Genomic DNA, 27,076 nt, shown 5'->3' with positions numbered 1-27,076 from the left:
TCTCCAGACCCACATCAGGCATATATTATAAAATAATACAGCACAATTGAAAAAAGCGCTATCATAAACTTATAGATACTATATATTGATTATGTCTACCATTTATACAGAGATAACAGATATAATCATTGAGAAATACATTATAACAAATACAAAAATCATTTTTTCCATAATTGTCTCACAAGATAAGAGAGATCAAACTTCATCATATCATACTTATACATGTTCAGCAAGAAACGTGTTAGCATCTAGCTGGGGTCAATAATAATATAAGCATATAAGGAGATTCATGAAATAAGCAGTAATGACAAATCATTGTCACAATTTAAACAACACAATATATTCAACAACTAAAGTATCCATCCACCATCCCCCCTTTTTTTCTGCTTATCCGACATTGGGTCGCGGAGGCAGCCATATAAGCAGGGTGTTCCAGACATCCCTCTCCCTTTCTAGCTCCTCCTGGGGGATCCCGAGGAGATACCAGACCAGATGGGATAGGTAGTCCCTCAAGCAAGTTCTATGTCTACCCCTGGTTCTCTTCCAGTTGGGCGAGTCTCCAATGGAAGGCATCCAGGAGGCATCCTGACAAAATGCTTGAACCACTTCAACAGGGCCCCTTTCACCGTGAAGGAGCTGCGGCTCTACTCCAAGCTGGATTTCGGGACTGGTCACCCTTTCTCAAAGTCTGAGCCCAGCCACCGCACGGAGAAAGCTCATTTCGGCCTCTTGTATTCGCGCTCTGACTCTTTCGGTCACTACCTAGAGCTCACGACCATAGGTGAGGCTCAGAACGTAGACAGACTGGTAAATCAAAAGCTTTGACTTGCGGCTCAGCTCTTGCTTCACCACAACGGTCTGGTACGATGGTGCGTCACTGCTGCTGCTGCACCAATCCGCCTGTCCATCTTCCCCTCACTCCTGAACAAGACCCTGACATACTTCAACTTCTTCACTTGGGGTAACGACACACTCAACCTGGACAGAGCAATCCACCATTTTCTGGCAGAGAAATACCAAGAAGAAAGTTCTGAACATTGGGAAATACTGTATAACCAAGTGCAAAATCGGATATAAAATTTCATCATATCATAGCAAGAACTATATATAACTGGAGTAACTACAAATACAAATAATACTTGCAGGTTGCTCTAAAGTTTGGCTCTTTGACTCTGTCTCTTAAGAAACCTTACTTTTTGTCAGAAGTATGACATTGTCCATGAACTTGCTTCATCCTCTCTCAGGTGCAAACGCTTCTGCTCCCGACCAGCTGAGTTTAGCACTGGCGTGGAATAGAGTGGACATCGCCCGCAGTCAAATCTTCATCTACGGACAGCAGTGGCCTGTAAGAACCATTCACCCTATTTAATAAAAAATAAAGTAAAAAATGCAGAAGAAATACTGATTGTATTTTCAGGGCTTTTTTTTCTTCTTGCTGCATTTCCAGTGATTTACACATTTTGTTATACTTCACTTCTTAATTTGGTAATTTAGCACATGATTGTTTTGGAATGACATTAATTCAACAGCTGATATTATTAACAACTGATATAGCATACAAGAAATTCAGCTCAAAGTCCTTTACATTTAGTCAAAATAACTAATAATTTGTCATATCTTCAAAGAGGAAGTCGATGACATAAACTGAACCAAAATATTTAATAATTTTAGCATTAAAGGCAATGTAAATGCAGAGAGCTGTTCAGGATTTGTCATGGGTGAAAGGTTCAACAACTGGCAAATGTTTGCAAATCGTAATCAAGGATTACTGTGGTTATCTATGAACATAATTGAAATGTATGCGTTTATTTGCAGTCATCAGACTTGAAGTTGGAAGCTGTCTTAAGATCCCAGACCATTTTATTTCAGCTCACTCTATTTTGAATGTGTGGTCTATGGAAGTAATATCTATAGTTATATTCAAATGGATATTTAACCGTTATGTGTGGCTCCACTCACGTTTCACTGCATTATCAGAGCGTGATGTAATAATCCTGTAGTAGTTTTAGTAAATGATGGTGCTCAAACTTTATTTATTTCCTTGCTGTGTTCAGTTTGTTGTATCGTCGTGTTTTCTGTGTATGGTAATTTATATCATATCCTCTCTTCCGTGTGCCTCAGGTCGGCTCCCTGGAGCAGGCAATGCTGGATGCCTTAGTTCTGGACCGAGTGGACTTTGTGAAGCTGCTGATTGAAAATGGAGTCAGTATGCACCGTTTCCTCACACTTTCCAGATTGGAAGAGCTCTACAACACGGTAATAACAGCTGCACATATTTAAACTGTAAATTTAAGTGGTCAGTTTCCACGAAAAATTTAGATTGAAAGACCTAAAACTGTAGTTGCTGTCACTGTTTGTAATAATATCGGTAAGTGTTGTGTTTGATTTTTCTTCTCAAACAGAGACATGGACCATCCAACACGCTGTACCACCTTGTCAGAGATGTCAAAAAGGTATGAGATGCACTGCTGTCCCTTTACCTTCATGGGAATGTTGGCTTGAATGTGTATATTAAAGAAGACATGTTTTCAGATATTGTGTTTCAGTTGCTTTTTTGCGGTGTGTGTGCTGTCACTCTTGTTTGCATCGATGGTGGTGTGTCTACATTTTGGTAGCCCTAGTTGCTGTTAACTGCAAATAGAGGCCAGCTTTTCTTTTTCAGCTGGAGTTGTGGGCTGCGGTGGCTGTGTAGAGCTATGCACGACTCTCATCCCATGACTCTTAAGCAATTTTTCTCTGTTCATTCTCTGAGGCACACCAGCACTGTAAATAAACACTACATATGTTAAGCGTTGTTTCTTCCACAGAACTTGAATTTTTTAAAAAACAACTGAGGCCCGTGAGGCTGATAACGAAAACTTCTCAGATCCACAATTTAATACTGTTTTATTTATTATGAACACTATTATCTAGTCTGGTATTTTATAAATTAGTTAGCAGTTAATTCTGCAAATAGTGATATTGCAAATTTCGTCACAGGAAACGTATACTTTTTTTGTATTGGGACTGTGTTAATTTTATGTTTAGATGATTGAAACAAGCCAAACAATCTTGACATTATTTTTTAAGGTTCGATCCACACTTCCTGTAGCATCTTGATGATTACAGACTATTTACATTCACCACGTCTCCACACTAATTAGGAGTGATCCCACTGTTGAGAGATGATGGAGAGGTCAGCTACAACTCTGTTAGAACTAAGAGGTGTTCATTAATTAAACTGCTACTGATTACAGTAATGCCGTAATCCCCCACCCCCACCCCCACTCCTCTGAGTCGATGAAGAGGCTTTATTTTGTGATCACCCCTTATTTACCTCCTTTCTGTGTTTAAACACAACTCTGGTCTCACCTCCGTGCAGAGAATATGCAGTTTACAAACGCACATCTCACTACACCATGTCACCAACATGCAATCACACAATGTAGTGCATGGCATAACATTATCATCTTCTTTTGGCAGAGCTTCGCGTAATTTCCATAGTGTAGCTTAATTTTTGTGTGCCACTGCTGTATGACAGTATGATGCTAATTAGATTTAACTACTATCCCTCCGGTTAAGTAACCATGTCATCGCTGTTTCCTGTTGTTTTTTTAGTTTTTTTTCCCCCTCATAGTTCTCTGCAGACTTGTTGGATATATTGACAGCAACATGAATCTCTTCTATTTATTCTGATGAAGGTGTTGTGATAATAACAGCTGTGAGGTCCAATGGCGGCTGCTCTCAGGTTTAATCTGGTCAATTCATTAGACTGTGTGAAAGCTGAGTCAAGCAGAAATTGGTTTTCCTGTAGAGAAAGTGAACAGTGCAGTTTTGTGGTCAATGGTTAGTGGCAATGCAATACATCTTGAGCCTTGATTCTTGCATATCACCGAGGGTTGGGAAGAAATTCTTACCTAACGGAGATGGTGAAAGTACTGGAATGAGTCTGATTATTTGGTTAGGTGATATAAGAAGACATGAGGACAGGATTGCAAAATACTGACGTCTTGTTCATTACATTATTATACTTTCATATGGTCTGTATTGTAATTTTTTTTCATAAGTTTGGCAACCCATTGAAATTACACCTAAAAGAAAACAACTGGTTGGTCAGCTGTTAAACTAGTTGCTGTTTAAGCGTTAGCTATGCTGAATGGAGGAAGGAAAAAGAAATGTATGAGTTTTTCATCAGAGCAGCTTCCCCATTACGAAGTGAGCCTAGCCTCAGACTTAACTGACTACACAGTAGAATTAAAAACTGCAGAGGGCTAAGCTCTCGGAGTGTACACATACAAGGTGTAAACAAACGGTTATTAGCTTGAGCCTCACCATCACCATAGGGAATTAAAAGAGGTCTCGGCTGACCGCTGACTGGTGCATTTGAACTATGTATATATATATATATATATATATATATATATATATATATATATATATATATATATATACACACACACACACACACACACATATATCAGTAGCATGAGGAGGTGAAGCTTTGTGTGCTTTGAACCACAAAGTTGAATGTTGAAAAGGCAAGCACTATCTGTGGGTGTCTTCAAAGTGCTTCAGTTGGTCCACAGGGGTTTGTCAGCGGTGCGTCCTACCTTTGCCGCCAATGAAATTGAATCTGCGAACATGAAGTCAGGCTGGGGGATGGGTGGGACAAAGAGGATCTCTAGGCTCTCACATCATGATTGCACAGGGGTGGAAAAGGTATCAGGGTATTAGGGTAGGTGTTAAGGATATGTAAGGTAATTGGTGTATTTCAAAGGAACAGTGGGGGTCAGGATAATGATTGGGGGATATGGGGTTGATATTAAGGGCACAAAGAGGAGCAGCAAGTTTTGATGTGGTTATGGTCTTCAGGTGAAAGGACTTCCGTTCAATAATGATTCTCCCCTCCAGCATTAATAGCTGTCTGTCTGTCTGTCTTTCCATGCTATTGCCCCTCTCTTCCAGGTTAATGAGTCATTACCTCGTTCACTCTCTTTTCCTCTCTTCAAGACTGCGTTAAACCTCAATAAGAAGATCTCATTATTTCCATAAATGCAAATTATGACAAATCATTCAATTTTGTAAATGCTTTATAATTGTCCTCAAACGAGATATCCTCTCAATAAATCATACTGCTCCTGAGTTTTTAATCTAACCTAATTTTTCTGCTTCTCGGTTAGATTGAAGAGAAGTAGTTAAGCTTGGGGCTTTGAGGTTTCACGTTCTAGAAAGCTGTCAGGAGAAATACCTTACCTTAAAGTGTGACCAGTCTTTGTTTTCAACCAGTTATTTGGTTATGATATCTGAGGAATGACTCGAAATTCAAATCGAGATCCACGTTGTTTTTAGATCTCAAAATCTCAAACATTAAACTGACCAGTCTGGTTGAGATCACAATTCATCAAAGAGGCTGGAAGAGAGAGCTTGCCTGAGTTTCTGTGTAGCTCATGTCCCCTGCTCTTGCTTATCGTGTGGTTTACTCACTGACATTGTGTGTTTTTTGCAAGCGAGAATATCCAGGGTTCAGTTGGATCTACTTCAAGGTGAATCAGATAATCACGTTCTCTCTTATAGCCAAAAAGAGTTTGATATGGATTTTGTTGTTTCAGTGTGTGTGACTGTGTGATTTGTTTTGTACTCTGTTTCCCTCCTTTATTAATCAGTTGGTTTGGGTTGTTGCCTGTTAACATTGTCTGGTTTTCTAGGGAAACCTGCCCCCGGACTACCGCATTAGCCTCATTGACATTGGACTGGTCATTGAATACCTCATGGGCGGGGCATACCGGTGTAACTACACCAGGAAGAGATTCAGAACTCTATACCACAATCTGTTTGGACCCAAAAGGGTAAGTGAAGGATTCTGACCTTAATTAGCATCCCACCATTTAACACATTTATCATCATTAAACAAATGGAACAGTATCAGTGAAATGAGCCTCATGATCAAATTTACCTTGTAATGGCAAGACGGATAATATGACCAAATGATATTTTATAATGAAATGTAATAATTAATAGGTGAACTCCAGCTTCCTGATACAAGTAGGTAATTAGCGTGTACGTACAAATGTACTGGTTTAGACATGACGAAGTACATGAAACTTTAGCCAATAGTGTGTTGTACACAAATCTTTGTAATATACTGTTATGTGTGTTGATTTTAAGACTTTAACAGCATTACAGGCTTTACTTTGCTCAGATGATTAAGTTTTCAATCATATGAGGAAAATGCTTTCCAGGAATACTGGAATCGACGGGACAGAAATGCTTTGAGGAAGTAAGGCCAAATAATTAAAACCTTATTATAACAGTATAACACACCAATTAAAATGTGCTTCACAGGTAGATAAAAAAAAACTTCTGTAGTGGCATAGCAATAGGTAGCTGTTTGTCTCCAAGGTTCAACTGTTGCTAGTTATGCACAAGGTTGGGATATTAGTATATATATATATGTATATATATGTGTGTATATATATATATATATATATGTGTGTGTGTGTGTGTGTGTGTGTGTGTGTGTGTGTGTGTGTATATATATATATATATATATATATATATATATATAAAAATATCTTAGCCTGACTACCCAAATCGAAAACCCAAGTACCGAAATAACACATTTAGAAAACCTTGAGATTGTGTTTAGCCTTTTGATGTATCGTGGTGCTGCTCATCAGCAGAGGTCAAACATAAGAGTCGTCCTTCTTCATTTCCACATTTCCACATCAAATAGAGCAATTAGCTTGATGCAATAAATCATCCATCTATAGCAGTGGCTCTTCATCCTGTGCCATCATACACCCAAGAATACACACAATTCATTACTGATCTCACTGATCAGCACACTTTCAACCAGCGTGGCAAAAACTAATCATTGAAATTGTGCAATCTTGTTTTGGTTGTTGTGCGTTTTACATCAGACATACATACATATATGGTATATGTTCATGTTCTGTTGTTATGACGTATGATTCTGTCATTCTGCCTCAGAACTTCAAACCCTGCCACAGGTGTGATGAAAATAGACATGTACACAGCTGTGTATGTAACGCCATAGTTCAGCTCACGGCTGCGTGCGTGCGTGTGTGTGTGTTAGGCTTTATGTGCCTGTCTCATTGTACGTCTGCCATGGCAGCTGGAAAGACGCAGATAAAGCAAAAAGCAAAGAAATGGGACAGAGACTCAACAAAGAGGCAAAATGAGGGAGAGGGAAGAGAGAGAGAGACAGTTCCAATTTAACTGTGATTTTTCTAGATGAAATGAAGAGTCAGTCACATCGTCACATGCACACGCACACACGTACACACACCAACACATGTTAACTGAGAACAAAGCCTTGAAATAGATGCAGATATCAAAATCCCAACAGGAGACCTGGGCTATATTTACCAACACAGATGATGGCTCATGAATGCATAATTCATACATGCCCTTCTTTAATACAGATACACAGCACTGTACAAAATGCACAACATGTGATTGTTGCTGAATGTATAGTAAACTGTCAATCACACCTGCACAAAATGCTATCCTTCATTGTTTTTGCAATTTTAAACAAAAACACGTATACGTGACTCAACATATTTCATTATAGTATTGGCCCAAGTGAGACTGTCTATCTGTCGGTCTTTGCAACTGTTTTGTGCTTATAGAGTAAATTGCTCTATAAAATACATTCGACACGGTCTTGTTCTGTATGTTTATGTTTTTGTTGCTTTTCTAGCCCAAAGCCCTGAAACTGCTGGGGATGGAGGTGAGTGTTGTTCTCATCAAGGTTGTCGTTCCTTCACTGTTCCTCTCCCTCGTCTAAAACACAGTCTTCGTGATACTTGTGATATGTGTTGTGTGCAGTCGTTCTGCAGAATCCTTTCAGTGTGTGCTGTCAGTGTGACTCATGTTTCTTTGAATGAAAGACCTTGAGGCCTTTTTGATTTATATCGGTGACAGTCTGTATACACTTTAGAACCAGTTAAAGGTCAAATCAAATGATCAGACGTCTCACAATACCTTGTACAGTAAGGTTTTTAAATTCCAATTTCATTTTCCTCCAATTTATGAAATGAAACAAATGCTTGTAATGACATAGAGACTAATGGTTGCAGACAGTTTAAATTATATAGCCTACATCTTATGTCACAGCAGCCCAGTTACATTTTAACTAAATAGGTGATGACTGAACAAGATTACATAAAACATGGTTTGCGTACTCTAATGTATCCATGGTGTACATACCATGAAGTCTTTACATTGTAAACCTTTTACCACAGCATGTGTCTCCAGTTTTCTCCGAGGTTATTAATATCTAATGTGTATGGCTGTCCGTTCGTTTGTGCGTCTGCCTGTTTGAAATCTGTCTCCTTGTCAGTGTGTTTTCTCTCTGTTTGTGCCTGTTAAAAACTATTAATTTTCCCTTAATGGTTTGCTCCATTTTTTGTAAAGCCGGTTTAGCATTCAATCAATATGACAATATTGCTATTAACCCTGAAATCATTGAAGATTTAGATATATGGTGATCCAATCGTTTCTAAATATCCTTAAACCCATAGATTAATATCTTTTGATTTAATGGATGTCAATGGAGTGTCTCTCTCTGAATAATTTCCTGCTCAAGTAATGTTACATCTTTCTTGTCCAGATAATGTCTCATAAATCAAGCAGCAATTCTTGAAGCACTGAAAGTCATTTTTCACATGTATTTAACCAACCACCGTTGGTCCTGAGCTGTTAAAATGTGAAATTATTGGAGATCAATGCAGCCCTGCTGACAGGCCGTTTAGGTACTAACCTACAGTGTCAGTCTCTCGACAGTGAGAAAAACCTGGAGACACTCAGTGGTTCACCTTTACTGGTGTCATTTTACTCACGAGTGCAGGGACAGTATAACCTAAACCCTCCTAATGTTGTCATGTTCTACTAATTTTATGGTAGCGAATATAATTAGAAAAATCACCTGAACTACCTCTTTATTTACACCTCTGTTTCCACCCCGCTCACCACCAGGATGACATGCCAATACGCAGAGGCCGCCAGAAGACTACACGCAAACGAGAGGAAGAGGTGGACATCGATTTGGACGACCCTGAAATCAACCACTTCCCTTTCCCCTTCCATGAGCTGATGGTGTGGGCCGTGCTTATGAAACGTCAGAAAATGGCACTGTTCTTTTGGCAGCACGGCGAAGAGGCCATGGCCAAGGCCTTGGTAGCCTGTAAGCTTTGTAAGGCCATGGCCCATGAAGCCTCGGAGAATGACATGGTGGATGACATCTCCCAGGAACTGAACCACAATTCCAGGTGGGTGACGCAAACGATGCACAGAAATATTCCAATATGATGTGAAATATTTCATGGTATTATTTCTACACTAAATGATGTGTCAGCTCTGGGCTACTGTAGAAAGATGGCAGTGCAACATGTTGGGCTTGGTGGACGAGAACCCTCTCCCTATGTAGATATAAACGACTAATTCTAAAGCCAACGTGAACACAATTCCTTTGTTTCAGGTTATTATACTCAAATGAAAACATCAGAGTTTCCCATTAATTATCTGGATTGTGGCATTGTCTTACCAGCATTTTTTTTGCACCTAATAACATAAAAAAATAAAAGTTGAGATGGGAGTCTAGATGGGAACGTATACGCCCAAAACTCCACATACTACACATACTGTACAGTATGTGCTCATGCGCACACACAAACACACTAACGTCCCTTTTTCCTATAAAAGCTGACCTGTTTCAAATGACTACTGGCTCCCACAGGATGAAAGTGACATAAATACAGAAATCTGATAACGTACATCATCATTAGTTAAGGATGTGCTTTAGAGATAAAGGTAATCACCTAAAGGTATAACTGCTGACTATAAAATAACAGTAAATGAGGTGGAACATCTTCAGATACTACCAATAAAGCACAGACACACCAGCACTCATGAGCCCTCCCCCAGCACGCCCACAAACACACGCACACGCACACACACACACACACACACACACACACACACACACACACACACACAAACAAACACACACACAGTTTCAAAGGACTGTCTCAGAGCTGGCATATTTTGAGTTTCGTGTGCGTGTGTGTGTGTGTGTTTGTGTTTGTGTGTGCGCGTGCGCGCACATGTACAAAGGGATATTCGTTTGAACTGGTGTTATTTATAGTTGATACAGTAATGTGATCTGTAGGGAGTTCTTACATTTTAAGGCGCTTGTAAACCCTGTGCTGTATATTTTGTAGTTCATACAAGTCATTTGAGAAGCAACTCATTCAGAACTCATTCGTCCATTCACGAAGCACTGCTGAAAAGTGGCATGTGCTGTGTGTCTATTTCATCATGAACCCTTGTTTTATGAATCCTCTGAACTCCAGCAGAATTAGTGTGTTGATGATTGATTCACCAGTTGAATTAAATTTTACCATGTTTGGAAGTTTATCGCCGTCTCTGTTCATGTGTTTGTTTGCCTGCATACTGTATGTTGTGCATACTGTATGATCTCCCAGAGAGTTTGGCCAGCTGGCAGTGGAACTCCTTGACCAGTCCTATAAACAGGATGAGCAGATGGCCATGAAGCTGCTGACCTACGAGTTGAAGAACTGGAGCAACGCCACCTGCCTGCAGCTGGCGGTAGCGGCCAAACACAGAGATTTCATCGCTCACACCTGCAGTCAGATGCTGCTGACCGACATGTGGATGGGACGCCTGCGCATGCGCAAGAACTCCGGTCTGAAGGTAACACAAGGAGGCCAGATGTTTGCGATAACCTGTGTAAATAGCATACTAAAATAAATAAAATGTGTGGACCTCACAGCGTGAGAGAGACTCAGACTACCTGAGAAAAGTTTGGTAAGAAAGATAATGACCTCTTGACCTCTTTTAGAATCTATTGGCCCAAATACTTGTGTGAAAGTGCGGGAATGTGAAAGGAGAGGATTAGAATTCACTGTTGTATAGAAAATGTTCATATTATATTTATATTAGAAGCAGAAGCCGTCTAGTATTAGCTTATTACAAATATAACAGCACATACACAGTATCAACGTCCATGTTGGCAAGAAATTGCAGTATGAAATCCAGGTAATTTGCCTTTGTGTCATTTGTCCACCAGAGAGTGCTGACATATTTATTTTACTCCTGTAAAATGTCAAATCTGTTTATATCACAATTCCTCATTCAGGTTCTAATTAGAGAGTTTTAGGGGGGGGGGGGGGGGGTTCAGTTAACTGGTGACTTTTTTAACCATTTTTTCTCCCGTGAGTATTCCAGACGCCTGGCAGTTGGGCGATAGGATGCAGCTGCTCAGATCAGAGGGGTTAGGGTTAATTTTAATGAAGAGTTTCCCAGGGAGTTGCTGAAGGGATGACTGGATTCACACACGTTCACACACCGAGTAAGAGGCAAGATGATGGGTCTGGCTAGCTAACTTTCTCGGAGCACGGCAGACCGTTGGCGCTGTAAGTGTGGCTTAGGAGTGCAGGAGGGAGTGTGCTGCTTAGGCAAGCTCACTGGAGAAGAAAGACGGGACAGACACCACAAGATTCACTGCTTCCATCAGTTCATGATGTGCAGCAAATAACATTGCCAGAATGCTGTTAAAATTGTATATGTGCACATTTTTGAGTTGCAACACTCAAATTCATAAAAGAACATGCTTACTGGAGGCTTCAGACAAATGTGACTATTAAACTATTGATGTCTTTGCGCTTGACCTCAGCTGATGACTAGACAGCTGAAGCATTGCTTTACGTGCTGTGGTCTTTTTTTATCACAAATTAATGTCATGTAAACTTAAGTTGATTAAATCTCACTCATCAATGCAATGAAAACAACTACATTTCACTCCGAAATTCGTCGAAGTTAGCTGCTTCCAGAGATAAAAAGACACAGTTACACAAGTTTCCATCTTCCACTTTCCCTCGTCCTCTCCTCACCATGGTCACAGCCTCTGTCTTTACTTGTTTGACTATTTTGTACGTGGAAGTGTTCACAGCACGTCCCTCACATCCATCATGGCAGCACAAATCTTACTGCCTGTCTGTTTGACTAATATTTTGTAATTGATGAGACCTGCCCAGGTTGTCGTAAATATCAAACCTTTTTCACCTCATGATTTAGAGGTGTTCACACAGGTAAATTTATGTTGTTGGGGTTTTTGTGTGACATCTGTGGTTCGCTTCATAATCCTCTCCCTAACTTCTCCTCCGCCTCCACCTCCACTTCCTCTCTCCCTCATCAACCAGGTGATATTAGGACTGCTCCTGCCACCGTCCATCCTGAGTCTGGAGTTCAAGAACAAGGATGAGATGTCCTACATGCCGCAGGATCAGGAGGCCTACCTGCAGGAGAAGGAGGAGGAGGAGCCTGAGAAACCGGTCAAGGAGAAGGAGGAGGAAGACATGGAGTTCACAGTAAGATCTTACTGTGAGGCGCAGTACAACTCCGTGGTGAGAGAACCCACCTCAGCCCCGCATCTCAGAATCTATACACATCTTCAAACTTTCAACATCTCACACACACACACACACACACACACACACACACACTTTTTGTTCAGATTATAAAACTGATCACTGCCCACATAGCCCAGATTCTGTGTTCTTCGTAGTTATCTCTTGTGGACCAGTTTTATACAATGCTGTTGCCGTCCACAAAGAGATAATCATATGCACAATCATATACACACAGTTCTACCCACACAGACACAACATATTTGTTTTTCTCTATTCTGGCCAACTGGACACTTCCAGCCAAATCGGCCTTTTCCTGTTTCTCGTGGTCTCAGCAAAGACATGGTCGTGGAGTTGTAGCGTCTCAAGTCTGTCGCTGCTTGTGGGTTCCCTCGTGTATGTTTCTCCTTCCATCTACCTCCTCTCTATTTCTCTGCCTTTCCTTTCGCCCCTCCTGTTCTTTGCTCAGCTCTCTTCACTTCTTTTGGAGTTTTTTTTCTCTTGCTTCAATCTCTCGTTCTGCAGCTCTCCCCCTCTCTCTAGCTCTCCTTCCTCTCTCTCCCTCCCTCTCTCCAAGCTCAGTTCTGTTCGAGGTACAGTACTGTATGCTTGTCGATTGCTGCCCCTCACTCTCTCCCGTCAGTGATGGCTTGCTGCGGCACACCACTCAGCATGTCGGCTGCTGAGCATGGGAGGCCCAGGCTTTTGCATTATATAACCACGTCCGCCTGCTGCTGCAGAGCTTAAATCATCCAGAGTCTGAGCACCTTCTCCCGGCTCACAGTGGAAGAGTTGGTCCGTCTGCATAGACATGGATGTACAACAGGATAAGGACTCGTTCCATTTCAATCCAATCATTTCTGGAGATGGTACAAAGATCCAGTTTATGTGCTTAATTGAAGGCGCAAACTGGATGTGATGTTGTCCCATTAAGTGATTGAACTGAAGTTGAACGCCTTTCAGCACCACTGTACATACTCTCCATCTGCATTGAGCACAGCTTCAAGCCAGTGCAAAGATTCACAAAATGGGCCATTTTACATCTCACGCATGCAGTCCTTCAGGCACTGTGGTGTGAAACTAAAGGTCCTGCTCGCAGAGAATGCATTTGCAATGAGCCCTTCCTGTTGCCCTGGCTTCTGACTGTACAAATGCACCTCCAGTTACTTATGAATCATATAAAGATTCATACAGATACACAGACTGCTACACCACAGAGGGAGATCGTCTTGTCATATCCTCAGATGCTTTAGATAAACCACACTGATGAATGTAATAACTTGTGATATAGCCTTTGATCCACTTGCTGATTTGATAATGTGCATGTTCAGTGCAGTAAAGGCATGGTGTGATTTACACACTGGCACATGAATCTGTTCACCTGAAGGTCAGTGGATAAACTTTGGCTCTATATACAGAGAAAAAAAGAGAGAAAATCAGTGATACCTTACTGATGACGATTTCTTTTTTGATTTCCTGCTGATTATTCAGCGATGGTTTTCTCACTATTGTACCTGTTCAGCCGTCTGGGAGCTTAAACCAACGCCTGATTACGTAGTTCAAATATTTGGACAGAATTTCAAACATGTTATCTTTGCCCAGGTTGACTGTACTTAATCGACATACAATACAATTCCACGAATGAACTCCCTCATAGATCTGGTGTTGCTCTGACATTAAGACCATGACCCATAAAAACAGTGGGCCCCCAACCCTCTCTCATGGATAAGGAAATGTGTCACAGGTTGATATGAGATATCGATGTCTCATCCTCTTCCTTTCCCTTCTCTGTCTTCTTTCTGTCATTGTCTCTGCCTCTCTTCTGCCTCTTAATTGTTGTCTGAGACACAATCCATGAGTGTCTGTGTCTGTGTCATACTGTTTTACCAGCCTTCACCCAACACTCCACCTCAAACACACATTTCACATTTTTGAATGATGACATTGCCTGTGCTTGCTGCTTTAATTATCATATTTAAACTGTGTTGTAGCCCATGATGTAACGCCGCTCCCTTTTCTCCTTTTTTTTCCTCCATTATTCTGCTCCTCCCTTCCACATACTTGTCTTCATCTCCATCCTTTCTCTCTGCACCTCGCCCCCACTCATCCTCCTTTGTCTTCCCAATCTGTCACACTTCCCTCTTCCCACACTATCCTTCCCCTTTATCCCTCACACCTTTCACTCCTTCCTCCCTCGCTCCACGTTGGGCTTGCATTTTGACCAGGCAATGCTGGGTAAGGTTGCCACGGAGACATCCAGAAAGAAGGATGTTGCGGAGGTTCAGAACCGCCACCGCCTCATCCCCATGGGACGCAAAATATACGAGTTCTACAATGCTCCAATTGTCAAGTTCTGGTTCCATACGGTCAGTGTCAGCTCCAGCAACACTACCTACACACACCCAGCTTCCTGTTGGTACTGTCAGTACTTATTGTGTCTCTGTTAGAGCCTCTGAAGATTTCCTGTGGTGAGCTCCTGCTTCCTTGGTGCTTCTATTGCCATTAGCCTCCTGTTACAAATCCACCCTGTCACAGCCCAGCTTCACTTGAGTGGGATCATTTTGTGGGAAAGAGGTGGAGGGGGGGGGCATACTGCTTCCATTCTGCTGACGGAAGCAGTATGGTGAGAAAAGTCCAAGGGAGGAAGAGAAGTGAGGAAACCTCTGACATTGCACAATTCCTCTGGATTCAATATTTAACTAAATAAATATTATGTGATGTAAAGTTAAGTGTGTTTTTTTTTAGTATGTTTGTTACCATACAGCACTGTTCATCCACATTCTGTGACTTTAGATGTCTTTGAAGTTTGTGTGTAGCTTGTGTTTTGTACAGTAGCTGCCAGTGTGTGTAACACTCTTTTGTTTTCTTGTTTGTCATCTTTCATGCTTGCCCAGCAAAAAAACCCATTTTATTCACAGAGGTTTCACTGTTTATTCATGCTGAGAAAATATTTGGACTGTCATTTGTTTCATCCCATTTTCTCTTTCGTCCCATTTACTTTTCTGCCGTTCAGGTTAAAAAAATATTCCTACTGTGAATTTAACTAGTGCACTAATGGAACAGACGCTGGGTTTTTCTCGGGGTCAAAATGTGGTCTTTACATTGTTGCTAGATTAGTATTCATGCCCAACACCTGCTGTAGAGCACTGCCCCGTTTATCGTGATATTAGTCAAACCTATCGCACAAACCAACTGTGCACGAGGGACTGAATGATAATTATCCTGAAAACACATTATAAAAAATCATCTGATTGTTGGATTTACAACTGGACAAAAAAACAGCAACCGCAATCTAATCTAAAATGTGAATTTGTTTAAGATTTCATTGTTTTATTATCATTACAATTTCAAAAGGAGAAAGATTCACTAATCTCTAAAAACCTTTTCAGGTTATCAAAACATCTGATTGAAATTGTGCCATGTCAAGACCCATGAATGACAAATAGATGTAAAAATTGATTCTGTATGCATATGTGTCAAGCTTTCAAGGCCTAATCATTAGATGGTTAGGCTTGCATTTAGAATGAAATTTTATATAGTCTGGATCATTATGAGCCACGGTGCACAAATAGGCACAGAAAAAAATGAAAGTGGACAGCTGACCTGGATTTAAATAGATACAACCCCAGGAGAAAAAGTAATGTGGAGGCGCAGTCATCAGGTGTCTCCACATCAAATCTGTATCCTCAGATGTGAAGAATTGCATTAGAGGGAGGTGTAATGAGGGTCAATCGTTCAATAAATAAGCGTTCAATTTGAGCAGTTACTTACAAAAACCTTTTCCCTTCTTCTCCTTTGTTTGTAGAGAGAGAATTGAACTCAATTTGTGCACAGTGGGAAAAGTGCACAAGTACATAACCATAAATGAGTCCCTGCTGATCTCCCTCTGCTGTTGTGCTCCTATGTAGATGGCATATGTGGCCTACCTCATGTTGTTCAACTACATTGTCCTGGTGAAGATGGACCTGTGGCCTTCTCCTCAGGAGTGGATCGTCATCGCGTATATATTCACCAACGGCATTGAGAAAATGAGAGAGGTACAACTCTACCCTAGCAGTGGCTGCATGCATATGTGCACATATTGACTGTATTGAACAGAAAATGATAATTTCTCATCTCAGCACTGAACTAAAAACATCAGGCTTGTCACCATTATGTCGCCCGCGGCTAAATACTATGAGCTCTGTGGTGGAGAGCAGAGGCTAAGCAATATGTCCATATCATCAAACAGCTTATAGTAAACAGGGAAACAGGGATGTGACGATGGAGGTGGAAGCCAAAGAGGAGGTCAAAGGGATAGAGTGGATAAGGCAGAGAGGGGGCGGTGGAAATGAAGTAAGGAAACAGAGATGAGAAAACAAAGAAAGAAAGGGAGTAAATAGGAAACACAGGTTTTGACCCTCACATGTGACCCTGTAGTTCACTCTCACTTTGTGGCTGTGTTTGTACTGTAAGTGTATGAAATACATTAATCATTGTGTCACATCAGTCTCAGCTGCACAACATTGCCTCCTCAGACGTCTCACTATATTCTCTGACTAGTGAACTCCTACTGCCCTCTTATGGTGGCCATAATGTATTGCATTTTAATTTTTTTCTCTTTTATCACTTTTTGGCGCGCTTAAGCTTTTTGCCCCCCACAACTTATGTGTTTATGAACACTTTTTTCCATTATCCCTGCGTGTCTTGTTTTTCCTTTTCTCTATCAATTTTCCCTCTTAATATCTTCCAGATCCTGATGTCGGAGCCAGGGAAGTTATTGCAGAAGGTGAAGGTGTGGCTGCAGGAGTACTGGAATGTCACAGACCTCATGGCCATCCTCATTTTCTCCGTGGGCATGGTTCTGCGTCTCCAGGAGCCGCCACTCATGAGCTACGGGCGGGTTATCTACTGCGTGAACATCATCTACTGGTACATCAGGCTGCTCGACATCTTCGGCGTCAACAAGTACCTGGGTCCCTATGTGATGATGATTGGCAAGATGGTGAGAAGAGGCAGGAATGGTGACACGTGTGTTTGTCTTTCTTTTCTGTCGGATTTTTTACTCCCCCATGTGTTCTTCATTTATATCTGACTGTTTGAACTTTTTTGACTTCACTTAACATGATTCATAGTGATTATGAGTTAACTGAGCTCCAAGATTACACAGTTTTAATTAGTATGTGGTGTGTACATGTAGGCTCCATCCTAACAGGAGATCTGTGCCTCGAAACCTCATTGTTTGATCTCAGAGAGCACAAGATCACAGAGTCTGTTATAGACATGATAAAAGAACTGCAGAAAGGATCAAAGACCCCAATCTGTATTGGTCTGATGTTTGACTGTCTGGACAGTCAACCAGACCTCTGTTTGATACGAAAATCTGCAATTAGTAAGAGAGAGACAGAGAGAGAGATTTATTTTGATCTGGATTCAATGACATTAGCAGATATTGGCATAAATTATGTTGTGGCAGCATGAACTGATTTCAAATCAAATCAGTTAAAAGAGGAAATCGGGAAAAACAAACGCAGCATTGTTAATTCAACTGAAGTATCACATACCAGCCCACTCGCTTCCTATTCCCCTGTTTTGCCTCATTATGACTTTCTTTGCTTTATCTGTTCCTTCTCGTTCCATCATTGTTTGTCTCTATAAACATTCTCACCAACTGTTATTTCTTTTCCTTTTTTATTTCACTACTCACCCCTTCTCCTCTCTCTTTGACAATCCTTTCTCTGTCAGATGATCGACATGATGTATTTTGTGATCATCATGTTGGTGGTGCTGATGAGTTTTGGGGTGGCGCGTCAGGCTATCCTCAACCCTAATGAAGACCCGTCCTGGATGCTAGCTAGGAACATCTTCTTCATGCCTTACTGGATGATCTACGGAGAGGTGTTTGCAGACCAGATTGACCGTAAGTTCTGGGCCAGCGTGTAAAATACATTTTTGTTCATTAAGGGGGGATGGTTCTTGAGTATAACTGAATACACACTACTCAGGGCAGAGTTACTGATTTAATTTTCAATCAATCTACCACAGGTTGAACTATTACTGGAAAGTGTCCTTTGTAACACATACATTGCATTATGAAGTCTGGAAATTCCTGACAAATGTTATTTCTACACCGTTACTTAGCTTCTTACATAAGGACAATAATGTCTATTGTCTTTTTGTTGTGACCTTTTTTTGTCTCCGTATTGATTTATGCCGTAGATAGAGTGAACATTTGACTAATAAATCAAAACTAGACTGTGAGCCACGTCTGTGAGGAACTGTGCTGAGAGTAAGAGGGTATTTGTGTGCTGTTCTGTTGTCTACATGTATGATAGTGAATATGATGGTGTGTACAGGTTGTGGCCCAAAGAGAAGAGATCTGAAATAATGTTTTCATTCTTTGTTTCAGATATGCATAGTAGGAAGTTACAGCAAAGGCTGAATGAAAAACTCTGGCTGGTCGAAAATTACTTTCGACCTCATGGAACCTGGCGTAACAATGGTCCATCCCACATTGCTCAGTGTAGTCAAAATCCCAGTCAATCTATAGATCCTCAGTTTAACCGCATCTCCCTATTTCACCTCCCCTTCATCATCACATTACCACCATGCCATATACACTCCCACCACTAGAGGCCACGTGAGACAAAAGTGTGCATGCAGCGCCACTCGCACTAAGGTTAAAGTTGCCCTCATGTGTTGGTATCTTGGGTAAGCTACTGTATATCAGCTCAGTTTTCTGTAAATAATAGAAACCAACAGAATCTAAGGTGAAAAGGCGTGATTCTTTGTTACAGCCTATCTTCTCCATGTCTTTGATTGAGACATCGGGTAGCTCGACCTAAGCCTATATCCTGTAAGCAACTTTACCCTGATAAATTTTGGCACTGGCTGGCAAATGGCAACTGTTACATGGCAGTAGCACTTTTCAAAGGTTTTCTAATCTCCAGTATCCATGGTCTTTTTAAAAATAAATTAATGTTCAAACAGCGAGAGGAACTATCAAAGTTTTAAAATTTCATATTCCCTTGATGTATCTTCCTCCACTTTTTTTCTCTCAACTTTCCATTAGTGTTATTTGAAGAAGTGATCCTGCCATGTTAACACTGTCTGTCATATAAACCATAAAACTGGCTCAGCTGCTCACCAAAGCAATTGCAACATTAACAAATCCTTCCAAAGCCAACATTTACCATAAGTGAGCATTCACATTTGAACATGAATATCTCATCCTACAGGAATAAAAGACAAACACTCACAGCAGAACATATTTATCAGCCACCTTCCATCATCTACAATCTGTTTTTTCACGTGGTTCAGTTGTCAGAGTTTTTAAATCCAAATTCTAGGTAAAACTCTAAAAAAAATGTATAGAAAAATTACTTCAGTTCTCTGTCTTTGGGCTGCATTGTGTGAAACAATTGAATATCAAGCGATGATGAGCGTGACTAGGATGAATCTGAAAGGCAAACAATCAAAGAACAAATGCTGAATGTTCCCCTGATAAGCCGCAGCAACTGAACCATCACAGATGGAAAAAACATACTATGTATCCGAAATACATTTCAAATGATTGAGAGCAATCAACCATCGCTGAATGAAGCTATGGCACACACGTGGCAATATATTTTAAACATGGACGACATGTTTAAATATATTGGAAACACAAATTGTGTTTATTTTCTTTGTGTATTTCGTTTTCAGATGCACATTTCTGAACATGAGCCCCTACCATTATTGTGTCCAATTTTTCCAGTCTCCTCTTTAACAAAAGAAGCATAAAAATAAATTATGCTTCTTGTTTGTTTGCAAATTATGTAGCTATGCTCGACTTTTTGTTTGTTATTGTGGTCTTGTAGCTCAACGTCCATTTTTGTCTTTGAATGTTTTAATTTTCCATGTTTTTATTTTTCTTTACTATATGCTGTCTTCTGTTCATGTAACATGTCTGCATGTCTTTCTAATTTGTTGTATATCTAAATTGTCTTCTCAAATATTGTTTTGATGGATTCTAGTTTCTTTCTGAAGACATATTTTCCATGTAATAACTTGTGTGTGCGTGTGTGTATTCATTGTGTGATGACCTGCAGCCCCCTGCGGGCAGAACATCACCACAGAGGATGGGGGGGTGGTGGTCCTGCCTCCCTGTAAGACGGGTGCCTGGATTGTCCCAGCCATCATGGCCTGCTACCTGCTGGTAGCCAACATACTTCTGGTCAACCTTCTCATAGCTGTGTTCAAGTATGTCAATTTTAATAATTTTAGCTTTTCCACTCGTAACAAGTTATGAATAGCAATACTTTACAGACAGAAATGAAACATGGCGAGGCAGGAGGATGATAGAAATAATTAATAGAGTAGTAGAAAGACATCGATGTTACTCATAGAAGTATCTAATTGTTAGTGTGTGTGCGTGTGCGCGCGTGCATGAAAGAGAAAAAAACTATACAAAACAGTTGTTTGTAGTGCTGTTAAGCCACAGTCATTAGAGGCTAGTTATTATAAGAATGGGCTGGTACTTCTTCCACAGGGACATTACTATGCTAATGATCTGTTATTGTGCCTCTGAATAATCCACGTGGCAACAACTATCATCATTTACCCCCATCGTCAGGGTAATTACCAAGTGCACAATGTACCAAAGTGCACAAAAGAGAAGAAAAAAAGCAATGGTTAAATTGATGGCTTATCACATTACAGCAAACATTTACTGTGTTGGTCGTTGCATTCCTTTGTCTCCACATACATGTGTCTGAACGTGGCTCTGCAGCGCAGCAGCATGCTAACCAATTGAATATACGTGTGTACATCTTAAAACGGTTGTCATGTAGGATTTCCCTACAATAAATTAACCCTCGGTTGTTTTGACGTATCTGTCTGTGATTGTCCGCCGTCATAGTAACACATTCTTCGAGGTGAAGTCCATCTCCAACCAGGTTTGGAAGTTTCAACGTTACCAGCTCATTATGACCTTCCATGAGCGGCCAGTCCTCCCACCACCGCTCATCATCTTCAGCCACATAACCATGGTCCTCAAGCACCTCTGCTGCCGCTGGCGCAAGCATGACGACGACGAGAGGGACTACGGACTGAGTGAGCGATAAGTCATTAGCACGCCTGTTAAACTCAGGATCTTGTAATGGGTTCAAATCACATTTTTTTCTTTTATCTGTTTTTAGTGCAACAGTGTTGCTTTTTAAAATCACAAAAACACCTCTAAATATTGAGTATATGGGTTGCTTTTTTTATTATGGACCATTATAGTACTAGTCAGATAAATGTGACACTGCAGCTTTATAACTGTCACACTCTTTCACCCACAGAGCTTTTCATCACAGAGGACGAGCTGAAGAAAGTCCATGACTTCGAGGAGCAATGTATAGAAGAGTACTTCAGGGAAAAAGACGACAGATTCCACTCTTCAAATGATGAGCGGATCAGAGTCACCTCTGAAAGGTCAGACATGGACACAGCAAAAAAAACCTGTATCCTACATACTGTATAGGTTTCAGCCTATGGAAAACTGGTATATAAATAATTCTGCCAGGTAGAAGTGACAGAACAAAAACACACCTACAGTCATGCAGTGCTCATCTCAAACTGGCAACTTATATAAGGAATTTTGAATTTCAATGCAAATTCAAAGTTGAAATGTGTTATGTGTTTCCTCAGGTTTTTTCTTTTTTACTATTTTGTCAGGCTGCATGGGGGGGGTCTCTTTCTGCCACCTTCTTTCTCCTCCACTCTCCCCTGCTATTTCCCCCCTCTCAGTTGCGTTAATGTCTTTTTTCCCCTCCTTTTCTTCTCGACTCTTATCAGGGTGGAAAACATGGCGATGCGTCTGGAGGAGGTCAATGAGAGGGAACACTTCATGAAGGCATCGCTGCAGACTGTGGATATTCGTCTGGCACAAATGGAGGAGCTGATTGGACGGATTGCCGTAGCTCTGGAGCGCGTGACAGGGGTTGAACGTGGTGAGGTCAACAAAGTACGTTCCAGGACTTCATCTGACTGCACAGACTCCGCATACATACTCCGCCACGGTGAGTGCCCAGATGCAGCATACATCCTCCGTCAAAGCAGCTTTAACAGCACAGAGGGGAATGCCTACCGTCTACAGGAGGCACTGGAGGGAACAGCTGAGGGCTCCATGTCCCCTCCGTCTCCTACTGGCATGGCCTCACGGACAAGAAGCCATTCGTTTTATGTTCGTGGTGGTGAACGTGCAAGTGGAGCCGAACGGGCTGAGAGCTTCTTCAAAGAGTGCTCACTCAGTCTCCACCGAGCTAACAGCTCACAATCTGTGTCCTCAGCTGCCGCCCCCAAGGAGTCTAAGCCCCTCCCCCTGGCGACGCTGTCGGTGTCCCAGCAGCACCGTCCATCATCATGCATTGATATCTATGTCTCAACTTCTGAGGAGGTGGGTCCTGCAGAGGTCTTCCTGGATCCTCTCCGTATGGTCCCACCGCTCCAGAGAGACTGTTCGCTGCAGTCAGATATCATGGAGACGGTGTTGCCGGGAGGCCGGGACTTCAGTAGCGCTGCCACCAGCGGTTTGGGCGACAGGCACTCGGAGGGCGGTGCCGTCAGCAGCGGAGCAGCTGGAGCTATGTTTGACGATAGTGCGGCTGCTGATATGTCATTGTGCTCCGCCCACCTCTTACCAGACACAACCTTACCTCCATGGGACATGGAACCGTCCCCACCTCCCTCAGCAGGGCTGCTTGAACGCTCTAAGAGCAGTCGCTACCTCTCTACAGCAGGCACAGCATTCCTGGATGAGCCTCCTCTGGTCAAATCCCACAGCCTCATGTTCACACCAAGAGGCTGCTATGGTGGACTTGGGGCAGGAGTCCAGGTAAAAGCTGCAGAGTACACCAGCATCACTGACTGCATCGATACGCGCTGTGTCTCGGCTCCATACACTCCAGCAGAACGCTCACACTCCCCTGGAGGATCCACCTCATTCCCCTTTGATAAGCCGTCAGAAATGGGTTCCTCTCACCCAGAGAGAGAGGCAGAGCTTAGTCACACAGAGTCTGATCCAGAGGACCCTGAGGACTTGATCCCAGCCCCTGATACCCCTCGCCTAGGGGGCCTTGGGGGGCCCAGTGGGGCCCCCCTCTGCTCCCCCTTCTCTAGGCTGGAGCGAGCAAACAGCTGCTCCTCAGACGACTCCCATCCTTCCCTCACACTGGCCCCTCCGCACAGGAAGAGCCTGTCGGTGAGTGAGAGGATGGAGAGGGGACCGGGTCTGGGGGCAGACAGGGGGCCTGGGGCCGGGGGCCGGGGTCTGGCAGGAACCAGAAACCCCTTCCTCAGGAGCAAGTCTGGGGCACGGCCTGAGACAGCCAAGACTGACAGCCTCTCCATGAGGAAGCTGGCGACTCCGTCAGCTTTCCGCAGCTTTGATAGACAGAATTACACGTGACAAGGACACTGGTCAGCTCACTCACACACTGATAGGACCAGGCAGGAAAAGTGAAAGGGCCGAGGGTAAAAATGAAAGTAGGGTGAAGTTGCCCATAGATACTAATCTGGACCAGATCTTCAGTTTCACTGATGTTTTAGTCTAGAGAAAGTCATTAAAGTTTATTCATAGTACGTGCTGGGGGGAGGGGGGACAACTTTACGCTGGATCATGAATCAGGAGGAAGAGTTGGGAGATGTAGGTCCTACTGTACACCAGTCAAATACAAAGAGCTATGAATCTAGACTAGTTTTTACCTCTTCTTGTAGCTAAGTAACTCTCAGTGGGGTGTTATGGCAATGGAAGGTGTCTTTGTACTGTGTCTTCCACCCACCACCTTCATATCAAGTAGACAGCTGTCACTGTTACATCACATATCAATCACATTAGTCAGACAAGGTGTACTGTTACTCGTAGCTGCATTGTATGGTAGAAACTGCCATGTCTGAGAGACACAGAGGGAGAGCGGAGAAATACAAACAAAACAACCACCTCACTTTGTCTTAGCATAGAGTCGACACTGTTACATAACTTTCACATTAAATACATATTCCTCTCTTTGTATGATCCCAACTCCACCCTGTGAGACCCCAGCACAAGCAAACCGAAGCTGACATTTCTGGCCGATTTTGTAAAAGAATCGTCAAAAGTGTTTGGAAACCCCTCGTGGTTGCAATATAAATGGCTGTAACATGGCAACAACTTACCTCTGGGTACACAAGTACACCTTTCAAATAATCAATATTTATCTTTTCTGGGGGGGTTTCGAAGGAATATCCAGTGTGTCTTTCGTTCACATATTGTAGCATAATTTATCTACAAAAGTGTATTTATTTCTTTTGTCAGATCAGCTAGAGAAAGACCGGTCACGTCTGTCCGGTGTCCGAGATCTGTTTTCGCAGTGACTGGACAAGTAAAAATCTGCGTTTGATCGGCCACACGATACAAGAGAATGGTTAAAAGCTTTCAGGAAAAAGTGAGAAAGAAAATGCGACATGAAGGAGACGTCATCCGCTCATGGTTGAGTTAAGACACCAGTCTATGTCGGGAAAGTGAACACGGACAGTCAGTGCTTAACAGTGGACCTGAGACAGACGAGGTTTCTTAAGTGCATTGTTACATCCACATGCAAATGCCTACACACACACATACATGGTCAGTGAAATCCTACATATCACTTGGAAATATACTGAACTTCAGACCTGATCCTAGAGAGCTTTAACAAGTGCAATTGCAAAAAATGGGGGCAAGAGGGTGCATTGAGCCTTTTTTTCAGAAGCAATGCTTACTGGGTGAACCTGGGGAACCTTCAGCAGTGATGAAATAGAGCAAAATGTTTATTCAAACAGAAATGGTGGTTTCATTGAACATCCTGTTGTGTTAATCATGTGCAATGCCTTATTATATATATATATATATATATATATATATATATATATATATATACCGGGGATAATTTGCACGCCACTGTTGACTCATTTGTTCTTTATCATCGTATCATCGAGGGATTACATGTGTAATTTAGCTGTACAACTTATGTTGCATAATAATGATTTGATTTAACCTTTATTGGGTCACACCTCTGACACTCCCACACAACAAGAGAAAACTTGCCTCATTGGCCATTACACCCTCTTTCAAGGAAACATGTTATTCAACCATGACATGGTAGTAAAGCATCCTGTGGCTGAACGTGCCCCTGGTGTGAACCTTTCTGCACCTGACACAAAAAATCCTTCCCCTCAACCGGTCGTAGCTCTCCTGTAGCCCTGTGCCGCTCCTTCAGGTTTGGGCAATGGCATAATGTTGCAATGGTTTTACATTCACCTACTGCTAATGGATCCGTCCTTCATCTCTTCCATAACCGTCATACATTTGCTTTTCTCCTTTTTGTAATTTTTTTTCTTCATTCATTATTTTATGACATTCAAGCCAGCCACTGCAACAACACACTTGAAAAAAAGAAAGTACTTGCCCCATGACAGAGCCCGTTATAAATCATAAACTGGTCAAGAAGAGGTCCTAACGGAGGGGTTATAAATTTACCGAAAAAAATAAAACCCAATATATGCATTCCAGCTGAAGATGGGTGTGCATTTTAAGTGACATAGAAGGAAGAAAAATGGGACAATAATGAAAAGATGAAAGCCAGATAAGTGTTTAAAAATGTTCTCTTTTTTTTTTATTCTAGTGGAGGAAGTCTGGTGGGGGGAGAATGTGTTCTTCTCAGATCGCATTTAAACATAAGCCAGGTGAAATTATTAGAATTCCTACTGATTTTTTTTATGTTTATGTTTTATATTTCCTCGCTATTATAATTAATTTGAATCATGTGGCATTTATTTTGAGATTGATTCTATTTATTGACATTTTCTTGCTCATTGATAATTAAAGGAAATGCCTGTTTGAATAACAAAATTAATATTTATATCTTTTCAGTGATATTTTTGTCAAATTTTAAGTATTTTCTAATCAAGCTTTTAAATTGAATAAAAGTTGACCATCTACATGCACTAAATGCTGATGTATTATATTATTTATTAAATATAGAATTGTCTGATATACTGTACATTTCAATCATATTTAAAGTATTTAAAGTAGTTTTTATTGTACGTTTTATGAAGCAACTTATGAAAATTTTCTATCAAAAGGTTGACATGGCAATAAAGATTTGCCAGTATAACAAATTTAGGGTGCTTTTTGGCCATCGAAGGAAAATGAAGTGATTCTTAAGTCTGTTCAATTTCTCACATTTTTTTTGTTTTTTCTCTCTCTCTCTAATCACAGAGCCCAAATATCAGTGATTATTCTCAACATGTGGCTTTTGCATACTCTCATAGACATTTGTTGTTGCTCTTTTAACACATCGGAGGTACAGAGGAGGGGGACTGTTGTTATTTTAGACTGTATCATTGTTTGAATCTATCCAAAACACATAAACAGATTGAGACTAAATGGTTTTAGAGCTGAAGAAAAGAAAATCAATTTGCACATGAAGGTGCGACATAATGATGTGGGCACAGCGTCACCATAAGGTTGGTGCTGTTGCGGGAGGGGGGGGGGGGGGGGGGGGTTAGTCCCAAGTATTAGTGAAGCTTAAAAAATGCTGGATTCCACAATTCCTTTAATGCATCACAGTAGAATCTTTTGATGAGACCCTCCCTGGATGTTAAATGTGTTCATCTTTCATACTTCC

General features: G+C 41.5%; 1 protein-coding gene across 7 annotated transcripts in view; it reads left to right on the top strand.

The window, feature by feature from the left end:
* The window catches only part of trpm3 (transient receptor potential cation channel, subfamily M, member 3), a 128,477-nt gene extending 101,530 nt beyond the window's left edge, over positions 1 to 26,947 (top strand). The window contains exons 11-28 of one of the 7 annotated variants that reach the window (XM_047329246.1): positions 1,245 to 1,345; positions 2,122 to 2,256; positions 2,403 to 2,453; positions 5,487 to 5,522; positions 5,685 to 5,825; positions 7,703 to 7,732; positions 8,980 to 9,272; positions 10,488 to 10,716; positions 12,225 to 12,428; positions 14,657 to 14,797; positions 16,340 to 16,468; positions 17,164 to 17,415; positions 18,156 to 18,330; positions 18,820 to 18,948; positions 20,501 to 20,651; positions 21,310 to 21,503; positions 21,734 to 21,866; positions 22,230 to 26,947. In XM_047329246.1, the coding sequence (XP_047185202.1) occupies positions 1,245 to 1,345; positions 2,122 to 2,256; positions 2,403 to 2,453; positions 5,487 to 5,522; positions 5,685 to 5,825; positions 7,703 to 7,732; positions 8,980 to 9,272; positions 10,488 to 10,716; positions 12,225 to 12,428; positions 14,657 to 14,797; positions 16,340 to 16,468; positions 17,164 to 17,415; positions 18,156 to 18,330; positions 18,820 to 18,948; positions 20,501 to 20,651; positions 21,310 to 21,503; positions 21,734 to 21,866; positions 22,230 to 23,841 (4,136 nt within the window). In that variant the 3' untranslated portion in view covers positions 23,842 to 26,947. The remainder of the gene's footprint in view (positions 1 to 1,244; positions 1,346 to 2,121; positions 2,257 to 2,402; positions 2,454 to 5,486; positions 5,523 to 5,684; positions 5,826 to 7,702; positions 7,733 to 8,979; positions 9,273 to 10,487; positions 10,717 to 12,224; positions 12,429 to 14,656; positions 14,798 to 16,339; positions 16,469 to 17,163; positions 17,416 to 18,155; positions 18,331 to 18,819; positions 18,949 to 20,500; positions 20,652 to 21,309; positions 21,504 to 21,733; positions 21,867 to 22,229) is intronic. The other 6 variants (XM_035640632.2, XM_047329245.1, XM_035640633.2 and 3 more) reach the window with 6 other exon arrangements.
* Positions 26,948 to 27,076: the final 129 nt, after the last annotated feature.

Source organism: Scophthalmus maximus, chromosome 19 (genome assembly GCF_022379125.1).
Source record: "Scophthalmus maximus strain ysfricsl-2021 chromosome 19, ASM2237912v1, whole genome shotgun sequence".
NCBI lineage: Eukaryota > Metazoa > Chordata > Actinopteri > Pleuronectiformes > Scophthalmidae > Scophthalmus > Scophthalmus maximus.
This window is presented reverse-complemented; position numbering and strand designations above follow the sequence as displayed.